This window comes from Topomyia yanbarensis, chromosome 1 (genome assembly GCF_030247195.1).
Source record: "Topomyia yanbarensis strain Yona2022 chromosome 1, ASM3024719v1, whole genome shotgun sequence".
Classification (NCBI taxonomy): domain Eukaryota; kingdom Metazoa; phylum Arthropoda; class Insecta; order Diptera; family Culicidae; genus Topomyia; species Topomyia yanbarensis.
The window spans coordinates 7,287,563-7,303,720 of record NC_080670.1 but is presented as its reverse complement, the minus strand read 5'-3'; the positions used below and the strand labels follow the sequence as shown (position 1 = coordinate 7,303,720).

At 40.9% G+C, this 16,158-nt stretch overlaps 1 protein-coding gene across 1 annotated transcript in view; it reads right to left on the bottom strand.

The window, feature by feature from the left end:
- Positions 1-704: 704 nt before the first annotated feature.
- LOC131676754 (uncharacterized) overlaps positions 705-16,158 on the bottom strand; it is a 98,601-nt gene continuing 83,147 nt past the window's right edge. The window contains exons 5-7 of the mRNA XM_058956045.1: positions 2,713-2,975; positions 2,549-2,641; positions 705-1,604 (exon numbers count right to left, since the gene is read on the bottom strand). Coding sequence (XP_058812028.1) covers positions 1,497-1,604; positions 2,549-2,641; positions 2,713-2,975 — 464 coding nt within the window. The 3' untranslated portion in view covers positions 705-1,496. The remainder of the gene's footprint in view (positions 1,605-2,548; positions 2,642-2,712; positions 2,976-16,158) is intronic.

The following is a 16,158-nucleotide window of genomic DNA, read 5'->3' as shown; positions in this document are numbered from 1 at the left end:
TTTATCATTCCATTCCAGTCAGACGGACATAATTTAATTTCTGATGCTGGAGAACTGGACCCGGATTTCCACGTCCAGTGCAACAGAGAACGGGGACCAGCTGTTTCGGACTGCTGTGTTCGGAAGAATGAAATTGTCGCAAATTTTCTGCCAATTTTGAAACACCCGGAGGATGGAAGCGGAGGAAGCTGAAGTGCCAATAACAAATTGAACCATGGGAGTAGTATGGTGACCGGTTGTGCCTTACGTTGCTGCTGCTGCTAGGCGCCCACGGGGAAACCCATTGATCTCTATTATTAACAATTTCGTTTTTGAACATACTGTCCGGTTCGGGTGCGACTGCGTTGCCTTTTTGAATGGGGAGGGTGGCCTAAAGCAATAATATTGTCATGGTGACGTGTGTGTGTGTGTGTGGCTGGTTTGCTGTGTTTGTGGCGGCTGTGCTACCAGTGAGTACTGCCGCAAACGTATTTTTATACGATCAAATGTAGAAATACGGCGTGGACGCAAACGGTACCAAGCTACTTCCATGTTTAGAATCAATTTTGATTGATTCACGAATGTGTTCTGAACTAATTTTCCGCCAAATCTCGAGGTGATAAGCTAATATTCATTATGCATGGGGAATATGCAACGATATTTCATAACTGGCAGCACTGTTTCTTTCATCTGTCCTATAACGAAGATTACCGATTATTTTGCCCTTCTAATGGAACGGTTCCAAGTACCCCGGAGAGCAGTGTTTTGTCCGAGAGTTGTAATGGGAAATGTTGTACATGGAGCTCGCTTCCCCAGAGCAGATCTGTTGGAAGCGACGACGATGGCAGGTTGCCATCAGTGCCCGGAATGAGGTTAGGCGAATAAATTACCCATCAGAATGCAACTCTATGTGAAGAGCAGACCCTTTTGCTCATGATTTGAAGAGGGCATTCATTCCCTACGTGTAATTGGAATTGGATTTTCTTTCAATGGGATAAATTTTCCGCTATATTTTCAGACAGCTTCCGTCTTTCCGACTATTGCAGGGTTGGCAAGACGCTCGAATGCTTTAGCGATATATTACAAACTTTTTCTTACAGGTTTAAGTTGTTCAAATACTTTTTGTTCTTATCGTACAACAACCATTAAAGCACTGTATAATTTATTGTAGTTTTCGAGCAAAAATATTCCTGAAATAAAGCGGAAGACTATGTTTTTCTTAAACTAAACTTTCTAGCCATGATCAGATACAAAGATAAACAAATAAAAGAGAATTTCGATTCAAAACGCTGTGATGTTTGAATAATTTCAACGTTGTTACTATCAACTAACTTCCTCTCAAATATATTACAAACTGCTCAAACATTCTCTACACTAAACATTAGAACTATTCTCGATAAAACACAAAAAAACAGTCTCGTAATCGATTCGCGTTTTTCATCTTGCCTTGAGGAGTTGGAGCATTCGAATCGCGTCCACATACACACACACACTTCCACATTTCCACCGTTCAACATTCAACAGGTCATGCAGAGCATCCGCTTCCAGAGCGGTCGTTTCCGGTCGAATTCTCGTGCCTGCAGCGCATCCCAGATGGCGGTATCGAACACCTCCTTGATCCGTTCCTGTGGGACGAGAAGAAAATATTGTTGAGTCATTAGGTCGATTCGTTTTTTTTGTGGTTCGTTCTTGGGCTTGAAAAACCTCCAACAAGTCATTGACATTTTTATTTGGAGCGGTCGCCGCAAAAAAAAAATCGACACGACATAACCTCCAAATCGTGACTAACGCCATTTACGCGTTATGGTAGTTTTTTTTTGTTTCGCCTGCTTTGATTGAGGTCGTGGCAAGAAATAAGACGTGATTTGCGGGTTTGTGAGACTGTTCGTTGCCTACCCACCCCTACACCATCGGCGTCTGCCTTGCGTTCACTTCGGATCGGAAGAACGCCATAAAATCATGGTCTCGGTTTTTTTTGACCGGCAAACAAGGCCAACCAATGGCTGGAAGAGTTCAAGTTCAATGATTTCAGGCCGACCGGTGGAAGTGAGAAAAAAAATTTAAGTTACTAATTGTTTACAGTAAAAATATCACCAAATTGGCGATCGGTATTTGATCAAACGATTAGCACAGTGAACCAAAAATAAATGATTCATGGCGTCTCGGGCTGCTTGACTATGACACCAGAAAATTACGCCAACTTATTAGTATTTGGCAACAAAAAGTAGATGTCTTGGGCGGTGTAACCAGCAAAACCACTAATCTTGCCGATGATGGCTGCTGCCGCGGTTGAGTGGCAGGATCGAAGCAGTCGGGTAGAAAACAAACTTTTCATGTCATTGAAAAAAATGACAACTGTCATAACGGTTGATGAAGTTTCGTTTATACATGTGCGTTGTGACATTCTTAACCCATTGTTCAATGCCCAGTTAACGTTTAAGGTTTCCAAAATCAGTATTGGTAAGTTAACCAGAATAATAACCGATTTTGAACTTACATTCTTCGGTGTTTTGGGGGTTATGCCGGAAAAGATTTTAGCTAATTTTTTGGACAACAAAACATTACTTACTTTTTTGTGCGAAGAGGTCTCAATATATTTCGCTCCAATTTTCCGGGCAAAGTCCCATGCCGCCGAAACCGGAACGGGTTTCTCTCCTTGAGCCTAAAACATAACAAAATGAAAAGCATTAATCATCCAACAAACTAATTAATCGATCGTTTCTCCTCCTCTACCTGCAGTCTGAGTATCGTGCTTCGGTCGTTGCGCAGATCGGACTGAGTTCCGACCAGTACCAGTGAGCAGCCCCGTAGCCGGGCCACTTCCGGTTCCCACTTGGTTGCGACCGAGCGGAACGAACCGGGCTGAACGACCGAAAAGCAGAGCAGGAACACATCGGAACAGGGATAGCACAGCTGCCGGAGCGGATCCAGGGCATCCTGGCCAGCGGTGTCGCACAGCGTCACACAGATCGGCCGGCCATCGACGCTGACGTCCACTGTGGAGTTGGAGCAAAAAAAGAAAGGGAGAAAAAGGTAAATAGTTGTTGATTTCGGTCGGAGTTAAACAAATGTTTGGAAGAAAATGAATGGGGACAAAGGGATACAGTAAGGCATCAATTCTGTCAGTATTCAATCATGTAAACTTTTTAATATAACAAACTATAAATATTCGCAACCACTTCGTCCATATTGACGATCAAATCGCTTAGTAGTTGCTGATCAAGTCGTGGGTCTTCTAGCAACGATGGGACTTCACGACGAGACAGTAAATGTCACGCACTAAAACACTGCTTCAGGCCACTTGCAGTGGACCGACTTTCCCGATCGCGTGGGAATGAGCGTTTGTTTGTTCGCATTTTTGTGTCTGCGAAATTTTGGGCGCAGTTGTGCTTGGATAATCGCGATTGCATGGTCACCTTTGTGTACATTCGCTAAGGTCTCGAGCGTTTGCATGTTAACGTGTTCAATCGCATGGGCGTTTGTATGTCGCGTGTGCTAGCGTGTATGTAACTTCGAGTGCACGAATTCGATTTTATAACCGTTTTTCATTTGCATATACGCCTGGATTTTTGAATATTCGCGTGGACTGTGAATCTGATACTTAATTTTCAGTGAACGGTTTAGAAGAGAGAGTTCCTCATTAGTATAGTTGATCAGTGTTATTTTTTCTTTTAGATTATGTCAACTGAAGGTCTGTACCTAGGCTGCTAGAGACCATGTTTATAAGTGCTAAAATAGTCACTTAATCACCGGAGTGTTTTCATGTTGCGAGGATGATTGCGAAGCTATCGAGCGATTGTATGGTAACGTGTTTGATCGCGCGAGCGTTTATATGTTATGTGTGCTAGTGTGCTCGGAAAAAATCCGTTCATAAATTCATGAACAAAAAATCACGATTTGGTGAACTTTTTGTTTTCAATCAAGTAGTTTGAGCCAAAAATATACATGAAATATACATAGCGTTGCATGCCATTTTTTGGTTGGGTTACTGTAGTTATTCCCGGGACATGTTTAGTTTTTGTTATGATTCTTTTTCATAATTTGGGGATACACTAGTTTGTAAAAAGTTTATCAATTAAAAGAACCGACAATGTTCATGATTTCAGCTTTGCTGAGACGCTCGTACTTTCTAATCAAGTTACTGTGATATTTTATTAATGAATATTCTATCGAATTTCTCCAGCGTGATTCATGTTCATGATTGCAGGGCTTAGTCACGATTTTCACAATTTGAATATAAATTCATATATATTCATAGGGTAAGGTGGGGCAAATCCGACCGTTGGGTAAACCCGACCCCCCCCCCCTCTGTTACCGAAAATCAGAAGCACTACGCGAACTAATGTTAATGTTGTCGTGTAAAGCTTCGAAAATAATCATAATGGTGGTATGACAACATTTCATTAGTCTACATTGAGATGCTCAAACGACAAAAAGTGTGTTTTTACAACTTTTGATTTGACTTTTGTGCATCATTGACTACAGGATATTTCTGATTGTTAATGTGATTGCATAATAAATGTAAGTGAATTTAAATTCTTTGCTTAAAGTCCTACAAAGTGCATAGAAGAATTTAATTCAACCTTTTTCATATTTTTTTTAATTGCATCGTAATGAAAAATGACGCGGTGGGGCAAATCCGACCACTAAATATTGGGGTAAATCCGACCGCTTTTTTGCTAAGAAAATTTTTATTTTTCAAATTGAAACATATTTTTATTGTTATTATTTATTATTTTTATGCAAAATGGCTCATAATTACAAACGAAAGACACAAAAACGTGATGATTATAGTATTGCTCCGATACAAATGGGAATGTCATAATGTGCTACTGCTCGTGATTTTAGCATTCCAAGATTGACATTGAACTCCATTTTCTGCATGTTACAATTCAATAACACAACATTCATTGATTTATCATTGAAAAACCATAAAATTTGGAAAATATCTGCACTAAATCAACCAAAAATATAGGGGATCGGGTTTACCCCACCATTTTTGAAAACAGCAAAAATTAACATTTTTGTAAAACGCTTATATCACAAGATATTCCCAAGAACCAAATAATATTCTATATACAGAAAGTTGCCCAGGAGTCTAACCTTTAATTTGGTATATAAAACGATTTGATCCGATGTAAAATGAGCATTTTACAGCCAAAACCATTTACTAGGTCGGATTTGCCCCACCTTACCCTATTTATAGTAATAAGTAGAGTTATTTGCGTTCATGATTGCTAGATCTTAGTTACGATTTTTGATATTTTAGTCACGAGTAGTGTGATTTATGTTCATGATTTCAGGATCTTAGTCACGATTTTCGTAAATTATTAGCACATTATCGTGATATTTTATTCTTAAGCTCAATTTCGAATTTGTCACGTGGAGTAATGTTACTCTTGTTCATGTTTAAATTTGTGGATCTATAATATATATTTGGTGCCCAGCGCAGTTTTCGTTTTCTGTCCGGACATCACATTGAACCTTACCAAATGAATAACAATGATCGAGGTCCTAATAATTTTAATATATCTGCCACCTATTACCAGTCGCTAGAAGCTATGATATTTTATGAAAAAATTAAAATATTGCGAAATAGTTCACGTGAAAAATTCATGACCATGTCTAGAGTTGCATGAAATTGAACATGATTGTGGATATGTTCTAAAAATCACAAACACTCAGGATAGATCGTGAGTCTCGCACTAGGAATCATGAACCAGTTCACGAATCTATGAATAATTGTTTATGATTTTGTGAACTATTTCACGGGCACACATAATCATGCGTGACTATTATACTAGGAATCATGAATCGGTTCACGTTCCCATGTATTTCGTTAGGAATCATGCATCAGTTCACGTATACATGAATAGTATTTTTCGATTTTGTGAACTATTTCATGAGTACGAATGGTCAGTCGTGACTATAATACTAGGAATCATGAATTAATTCACAAGTATATGAACATTAATTTACGATCTTGTGAACTATTTCACGAACACGAACAGTGAGTCATGACTAATTTGTGAGAATTCATGAATCAGATCACGTATACATGAATAATATTTTATAATTTTGTGAACTATTTCACGAGCACGGTTATTGGACTAATATATTGGGAATCATGAACTAGTTCACGATGATTGCAAGGATTCATGAATAATATTGCGAGTTTCGTTAAATAGTTCATGAGAAAATATGTTTTGATTTTGTGAATAACAACCACGAAAAGCAGATTATTTAATTTTTTTGTATTCATGAATCAGTTTACGTCGTATCGTCGGACTCTGAATAGTGTTCCTACATCCATGAATAAAATCAGGAGTTAACCTTTGGTTTTATGAATAATGTTCATGAAGCTGTGAACTAATTCTTGTACAGAAAATCGAGTTCATAAAAGCGTTATATAGGCGTTACTGCAGGGAATTCGAATTTCCTGATGTGAAAACGATTTTGGGAACAATTTTTTAAGTTGAATTTTGAGTCTACTGCTGAGATGTTAGCATTGAAGGGTACTAGGACCATGAGTGGGGGCTTCCGGATATGACCGATTCATAATCGCACTTGAGACCGCGTTTCTAAATTGTAGATGTTAAAACGTTTGTTTGCCAGATAGCGGGCTTAGTCCTACATTATCGCGCAGGACTCGAGCGTTTGTATGTTAACGGATTGAGTCACGTGGGCTTGTGTGACGCGTGTATGCGACCGAGGCTTTTCTATATATACGAGATCGCGGGTTTTGGTGTGCGCAGATGATCGCGATCACATGATCGCATGCGTGACCAGATTTGTATTATCGTTATGGAACGAGCGTTTCTATGTCAACGTGTTTGATCCTGTGGACGTTTTTATGTTGAGTATGCTAGTGTGCCTATAACTTGTAATTCGTTTATATAACGTTGTATTCATTTGCATATTTGTGTAGGCCTTTGAATGTTCGCTCGGGTCGTCATACTGATGTTTAATTTTGAGTGTACGGTTCGTATGAAGGAATACAGAGCTCCCCCATCTCACTGAAATCTTCAACTATGGCGTCCTGAAACCAGTCCAGTGAATAATATTGACTAGATAACAGGTGTCAGGGCGCCATAGTTGGAGACTCATTGCATGAGTTCCGTATTTCACTGTGGGAGCTGTATTATGGTGAAGGGCACGACTGTTTCGTTTGGATTTTTACATGAATCCGAACATTAATGAGTTTTCCATTATCAAAACGTATTTCAAATATAAGAAAAATAATAAAATTCCTCGAATAGTGGTCAAAGGATAAAAACACTGTAATGTTTGTTCAAATTCTTAAAAGCTTTGTCGAAACTATTCAAGAGCAATTTCTAAAAAAATACTTGCAACCTTAAATTGATTACAAAGTGAAATAAAACATACTGTTTTGATCATGTAATAAAATTTCCAAGACCGAGCTCACTATCCAAAAAACCAGATCACAGCAACTTAGAAACATACCCCCTTGCGGTTCCGATTCTCGTCAATTTTCCGCACAACCTCTCAAACTCAGACCCCAGGAGCCACACTGTCTGGTGAACCGCACAACCAACAACAGCAAATTTGCCGGATTTCTTCAACCCCTTAGGTTCGGTGTCAAATCACGCAACAAGAACCCGTTTCTGAGACTTTATTGAACCGAAACGTTTGCAACCGATTGGCGGCAATATTTATGAGTTCACGCTGCACAATACAGCAAACCGTAAACCGCCGGCCGTTTGTGTGGGTGTGGGTGTGGCCCAGAGCTAAAACGTGAGAGTTATAACTTGTTTAGAGATACGGCTGCACCAGCTGATATCTTAATTATGGAAATTTTCCAAGCTATTATCGCCTGACTGGAACCGGTCTGGCCTTGCCCTGAGTGAGTGTCGTTCCGCTGCTATGCATATGCTAGTATCTCTGCCGAACGGCACCGTCCCCCGGGAGGACGAAGTTAGGAGGTAACGTGCACCGGTTCAATCGGTATCCAATCCACACCAAACAACCGCAACCATCCAAGCAGGCTAACCTAGCAACAAAACGACGGACGATTGGGAAAATCGTTTTTAATGGTAATCATATGCTTGCTTCGATGACCTTTTCCGATGGTCGTGGTGTGATCATCATCATCTCGATTAGGTCCAAGAGTTGCCCTCTGCATCCAACGAGCGACTCTTTCGTCGCACGTTTGATCCCCCTTTTGCTCATGCATATGCATGGCTTTAATGAAGTTCATCGATTTGAACAAAGACCGCCCCGTCCTCGGGGCACTTGTCTAATCGTGCACTTGGATTGGGGTGCAAGAGTCAATTAATTTCGATGGACACTATCTGGATGAAGTCAGGGATGAGAGGATGTGTTCCAGGGCTGGCGAGAAGATGCGAGTAATTATCGTCTGAACTGTTATGTTGACATAAAGAGCTTTGTATAGAGAACAAGGGTGCTTTTTTGAGACTGCGACAAATGAATCGAAGAAAGAGAAAGCTTTCCAACGCGAGTATCATCTTCGCTAGGTAGCTAAATCTTTGTTCAAGCGTTTTAAAATGAGCTGTCATCTTCATTTGTTATGCAAACTTTCTCCCGACAGCCAGCTGTCCAAAGAATCTCTATTGAATCGTTCCAACCGATATCTACCAGAATGTAGCGTTCGAAATTAGACTTACTCGATTGCCCTCGATAATCAAATCAATTCAGACCGATGCCAATTCCGTCCAATTAGTGGATGAACTCGTTGCAAAAGTCATGCTACCATAGCAACCGCCACCGTGCCGACAGCCAGCGGTTGCTTTGGTTTCGCTCGACAGCCGAAAGGAGTTGCAAAATTGACCAAATCAGTCCCCCTTCATTTCTAGGACAGGGGGCAGTGTTTGGTCCAATGCGAGCTAGTGCTTGCATTTCCAAACGATTTCGCTTTTGGCAACGAAATTGTTAACCCGAAACTGGAGGGCCTACCACACTTATGCAAATTATTGGACAAGTAATTATAGATGCATTCGACATCGATTTGATGCACGTGTACAAATTGGTTAATTGAGCAGCCCGTGAATTTTTTGTAAGGGGTCGGGGGACAGCTATTGATTGATTTCCCCACGGAGTAGTCAAGTACCCCTCGTTCAGCCCGATTGGTAGTCTATCGGTTTAACGCACCAATCCAAGGTCTGTCGAAACGAGGTCAAACCAATATAACCGAGTGTTCATATTGTAGCTCGCTCTGATCATGGCGGACAGGAAATACATATCGACAGAGCCGCGTGGTAGTTTCTCGTTGTTTTCGGTTCTCCTCCACACATTCGATTCAGCTGCTGCCGGCCATATGTGTGTAATGTAGTGTGAGCAAATATAAAAAAGCACAACATGATCATATTTTGCGTCCGTATAGGTACCCCCTCTATCCCCTCGTTGATCCGAATCCCAATCCGAATCGGAAGCTTTACACGAATGTGCCGTTTTTTTTCGTTTCGTTCTCCATCGAACATCATTTTATTACAACCAGTTTGTTAATTTGCTTCCTCCGCTCGCGGTACCCCCATTGTTGATTCCAGTTTTTTTTCGGTTGTCGTAACTTATGAAAATATTTAAAAAGCGTATTTATTGAGGTAGAAATATGGATTGTTACTGTGTTGTTTGTCGTGTTACGATCGATTTTTCGGTTGGGTCACGGATTGACAGTAGCCAATTTGACCAAGAACGGAAATTCGAAATTCAGGTCACCATAATATGAAAAGGCGGTAAATTAGTTATGGAATTCTCGATGGGTTTCAACTTATTTATATCAGAATTGGATACTAACTTTGAGCCGGACTAAGCTAGCGTCGGGAGCACGATCAGTGCTCCTGAGCAAACACCTATTCGAGCGTGATGTCCCGCAAGATAAGGCCCATCACGTGCTATTTGGACCGATTGTATCTCGCATATGATCGAGAAAATTTCTGCTTGGAGTACAGTACAGTATCCACCTAGCGAGTGAAACTGTTCCAATCTTGTTTCACGACAGTAGATACCAGCACGTCCTTCCATCAGAGAGCCCGTTGCGTTTGTTGTTGTCTCTCCGTATAGCTAAAGGCCACTCCTCTCGAAAAGGAATCTTCACATGTTATATCCTACATGTGAGTGGGTATCCGGCCATTAAGTCGAATGGACATTAGGCCGAAGGTCACTAGACCAAAGGACATTCGTCCGAATGGACATTAGCCCGAATGGACGTTAGCCTGAATGGACTTTAGCCCGAATGGACGTTAGTCCGAATGGACATTAGCCCGAATGGATGTTAGCCCGAATGGGCGTTAGCCCGAATGGACGTTAGCCCGAATGGACGTTAGCCCGAATGGACGTTAGCCCGAATGGACGTTAGCCCGAATGGACGTTGGCCCGAATGGACGTTAGCCCGAATGGACGTTAGCCCGAATAGGCGTTAGCCTGAATGGACGTTAGCCCGAATGGACGTTAGTCCGAATGGACGTTAGTCCGAATGGACGTTAGCCCGAATGGACGTTAGCCCGAATGGACGTTAGCCCGAATGGACGTTAGCCCGAATGGACGTTAGCCCGAATGGACGTTAGCCCGAATGGACATTAGCCCGAATGGACATTAGCCCGAATGGACGTTAGCCCGAATGGACGTTAGCCCGAATGGACGTTAGCCCGAATGGACGTTAGCCCGAATGGACGTTAGCCCGAATGGACGTTAGCCCGAATGGACGTTAGCCCGAATGGACGTTAGCCCGAATGGACGTTAGCCCGAATGGACGTTAGCCCGAATGGACGTTAGCCCGAATGGACGTTAGCCCGAATGGACGTTAGCCTGAATGGACGTTAGCCCGAATGGACGTTAGCCTGAATGGACGTTAGCCCGAATGGACGTTAGTCCGAATGGACGTTAGTCCGAATGGACGTTAGCCCGAATGGACGTTAGCCCGAATGGACGTTAGCCCGAATGGACGTTAGCCCGAATGGACGTTAGCCCGAATGGACGTTAGCCCGAATGGTCGTTAGCCCGAATGGACGTTGGCCCGAATGGATGTTAGCCCGAATGGACGTTAGCCTGAATGGACGTTAGCCCGAATGGACGTTAGCCCGAATAGACGTTGGCCCGAATGGACGTTAGCTCGAATGGACGTTAGCCCGAATGGACGTTAGCTCGAATGGACGTTAGCCCCAATGGACGTTAGCCCGAATGGACGTTAGCCCGAATGGATATTAGACCGAATGGTCATTCATCTGAGAGCAATCTCAGGTTGGAAATCTATGCTAATTGAGTTTCCTCAGCAGTCCGTTGCTAACCAGGATCCATAGCAAAGCAGACAATTTTTTTCTATGTTTTATGAGTGGCGCAGAAGTAAATAACTTCAGAATACCAAATGCAGGTATATTGTACTCAATACTTGAACACCACAATAAGGCATTGAGGAGCCTTGCATACTACGAAAAACTAATTGATAATGAAACGAGTTATTATAATACCTGAATAATAACAAAACCTTTTCAACCTTCCAATAACAAAATTCACTGTATGAAGGTATTCAATAAGGTATTGATTTCGTATTTGCAAAAATCACTGAATTACATAATACTAAAATAAAGTATTATACCTCATTGAGAAATTAAGCAGGTAATGAAGAATGTTTCTTCGTGTGCCTAATACCTCAATGACGTATTAATAATCAATTAATACCAGATTTTGGGATGATACCAGAAAATAGTATGCTTAGGTTTTTGGCAAGTTATTTTCTCCTGGTCGGGTATACAACGATCATAAAAACTCATTTGTTACAAGGGAGAACGCCATCCCAAGGACAGCTGCAAATACTCAACTTCCTGATCTCTGCGTGTCTCAGTGACTAACCTCCTCCGTGCTAGAATCCGCTCCAATAAACAGTAAAAGTGAAAAAAGAAAGTCCCAGAGTCCTCACCGACAAACCATACAGACGCTTTGATGTGCGAAAACATTTTTTTCTATGTTTTATGAGTGGCTATATACAACGATCATATAACCTCAATTGTTACTACGGAGAACGCCATCCCAAGGACAGCTGCAAATACTCAACTTCCGAGTCTGAGTAACAAGCAAAGAATGCGATTACTAAGCATTGCGTTTATCCAACCCGAGTTACACCGCACGACCGCTTCCAGAACTGTCAGTAGCTCCAGCTAGCACCGAAATTAGATAAATATGCACGAGCCTGCTGCAAGATTCAAACATTTATGGATGAAGCTAACAGAGTATAGCTGCTGGCTTTCTACTTTTCTTTGGCATTCTCTACATGATTATGGATGGAAGACACACACACTCTCCGACACGTCAGAGCACGGTTAAAATTGAAGTCATCTGGGTGGCGAAGATATCCGTTTTCTATGGTGGGATCAAGACAAAATGCTACATCTGGATTTTATATCGCCACAGGTTCGGCCGCAGATCAATGTGCCAATCATTGTGTGGAATATTTTCGATGAGGATTACATAAACCGCCTGCTTTATTCGTAGGAAAACGCTATGAGTTTGATAGAGCTGAATGACGGCAAATAAAAAAAAATCGCTAGCATGGCGCCAACCATAATCGCTATAGTGATAGGTTTATCCGTTTTTGATTAGATGGTGGAAGCGAGGACTGGAAAATTCTATACTCATTAACAGCAACTCAGAAAACATTTTCCATTTAAGGGAAAAACAGATAAGGATGTAAGACCCCCTCGCTTTGACACCAACCATTTCTCAGAAGACGACCAACACACAATCCGTTACTCCATTGGCTCCGATTGCTTTTCATCCAATGCTGCAAAATAACAACCACATAAAGACTGTGAATGAAAGCCTCCCTTTTGATCCAGTTTGTTGGGATCGTCTTTTGTCAGCTGTTGACGGCAGCTCTCTTACGGTCCTTTGCCCTTTAACGATTAGGAGGGCGAAAGAAAAACAACCAACAGGTTTGACCCGGATCTCTCTCAGCTCCAGGAAACCTGTTTTCCACGTACCGCCACTCCCGATTGGTCTTGAGAGTAGCGATTCGCTATATATTTCTTTTTCCAATTTTATTTATCAATACTGCGAACGTTTTGATTCGACTGCTTCGAGCTACCCGGTCAAACCATTCGGAATTTGATTCGGAATCCTGAATGGAGTCGGTATGGATTCCAAATCAAATGCAACAACCGATTCTGAGTCGGAATCGGTTGTTGCATTTGATTTTGAATCCATAATGACTTCATTCAGAAATCCGAACCGGTTCCGGAATGAGTTTAACTGGGTATGGACACAATGAAGTTTGAAAACCATGAAATGAGTCCAAGAACTAATGCCTATTGACTTACTCCTTGATCATTCTCTAAGTATTTCCAGTAAGGTTCAGCCGGAATATTGGCCGGTACTAGTTAGTATTCCGGCTCGAGTGACACAACCGATTCTAGTTAGAATCGGTTGTTTAACTAGAGCTGGAATGCTAACTAGAGCCAGCCAGAATTCTGGCTTATATTTCGGATGAACTCAGCTGGGGTTGTTGAGTGCAATTATATTGTAATCCATGAGACGTTACTGATCATCAGCTGATTATTTCCTGTTATTTCTATCACTGAGCCAAAAAATCACATACGTTTCATGTGAAAAAACACCTAAATTTTAAAAATGATTATGCACATCAGATTCATATGCATCAAATAAAACTTATACAATCACCGATGAATTTCAAATATAAAATGAATAACTTTCAATCGTGCCCCACATACATTTTATGTGACTATCACATACTCGTAGGGTTATGTGTAAAGCACATAACTATTACAGGAACATACGATGTGAAAAAATCAAACACATTCAACATGGCGTCAAGGAACAGCACGGCGGAGAATACATTGCTCCCCGACTTGTGATTTTACTAATTAAATGTGAAGACGTTAGAAATATATATCCGCTATCTCTGCTCCAGGTTGAAGATTCCAAGATGGTGTAGAATGTATTTCAAATCAATGATCAACACAGCCCAGTAAGTCCAGCCGAAAAATGCGCCAAAGTTCTGGATGGCTCTAGTTAGTGACCAGTTCCAGTGACACGATTGTTTTGTCACTGGAACCGGATATTAACTAGAGTCAGTTAGAATATCGGCTCAATAATCGGCTGGACTTTACAAGGATACTCCGCACCTTTATTCAACCAGGTTCATTACCTATCAAAGCATTTGAATGCTATTATATAGGCAACTAACAATCACATGAATATCAGATAAACCCTCTTCACGTAACACGATTGCTATTATACATTTAGTTAACGATCATCTGAATATCAGATAAAAGGTACATAGGTTTCAAATAGAAAATATATGGCATTCCGATAGAAAGTAACTGAACATCACGTAACATATATCTGTAGTCAATACTGGTTTTTATAAGACGGAAGAGAGAAAAGATTATGTGTGAAAATAATAACATTCATGTGAAAAGTATTATGGAAAATATTTACATGTTTTTGCATATAAAAGGTAAGTGATATTTTGGTTGAGTGTATGTTTATTTCTTGTGACGTTACGTCGATTCGATGTAACATCAAACGAATCGGACCAACGAACGATGTTCGTCGGGCGGGTTTTTTCTGTTCGCATGGAACAGAGCAAAACTACCCACTGAGACGTCCAAAAAATTGTTTCAAAATCGTTCAACACGGGTCCAACTATGGACGCTTGTTGAACGGTTATTTGGACGTTGTCTAAATTGGTCCAACGAACGTCCTTCATTGGACAATTTTGAAACCAACCGTTCTTAGAGGGTAATGTAGTTGGCAACAAACCACCGCTGAATTGTCAAACCAAAGTGAATTTCTCGAGCAAACCGAGTAGTAGGCTGGGGAAAAACCTAATAATTCGTGTTTACCATTTTCGCTAAGTCAACGATTTTGCTTCGTGGTTCATGGTTTCATTTGTGCGAAACAGCGATTCAAACAGTCGAAAGAATTTATAAGTGAGTTTAAAATCTGAATCTAGTCAATAAAATAGTGCATTAAGTTAATTTACTGTGTGAAAGAAGTGTTCAGAATTACCAGTGGAATATTGTTCGGGTTTTTAACAGTAACTGCAGAATGGAAACTAACTCTGAAGTACACTTTACTGAATTCGATTTGCGGAACATAGTTGGAAAATGATTGTTCTAACAGGTAAATTAAAATAAACAAAAACTTCGTTTACTATTACCGAATACTCGACAGAAGTTTCCAAAGTATCCGGAATTTGAATCAAATCGGTACCTTCTAACCGACTCCCAATCTATTTTCGGGAACCTGGTCAGCTGTTTCAATCTCTCCTCCAAGGACCGTTCGTTAGCAAGTTTCAAATCTTCAACTAACAATAGCGATGCGGAGGTTAAGTCATTATCGCGATCTTGGAATTCAAAAGACCCCTCTTTTTTATTTTATTCCTCCATCAGATTGTTTTAGATAATGGTTTGCTTTTGAACTTTTCTCAGACTTCCCACTCCGGCACCACCGCATCGCAGGTGTCTGTTATGGGTGATTTTCGCACGATGACGGTCGTTTTTGCGCTTTTTAAAAGCTCTTTGAATAGAAGACGGGGCCAGGGGTGGGACAGGATGGGATCCGCTGGAGGCATTGATTCGTTTTTCATTTTAACAAAGTTTTTCCTTTCAACAGATGTCTTTGTCTGCTGTTAAGGTTGCACAGAGAATGCGTAAAATTCGCAAACGAAAAAAGCAGTTTTTTTCCACACCGTATGTCAGATCTTCATAAAAATCAATCAGAAGGACAGTAACAACATTCTACATACGCTGATTGATTTTTATGAAGATCTGACATACGGTGTGGAAAAAAACTGCTTTTTTCGTTTGCGAATTTTACGCATTCTCTGTGCAACCTTAAGTTTTCCTCACCATTCCCCGGTTTTCATTGATAAAACTAGATTTCCAACTTTAACAATTTTCGGTTCGTAAAATCGCCGTTTGTGCGTACGGGGCTCTAAGCTAAAAGCAGTTTAGCTAGATGGGACGAAGGACATTAGATTCTATCAAGCTTTAGTGTACGATTCAACATTTCAACCACATGGAAAAAATATCCCTAAAAATGTGAATAAAGTGCCATGAATTGTGGAAAAGAAAACAGGACCATAAACTTGAACCATTTACTATGCCATTTTTCACCTAAGTAAAAACTGTTTTCCTCCACTAAGAAGAAAATGTTTTTTAAACCACAATGCGAATTATCGTTGAA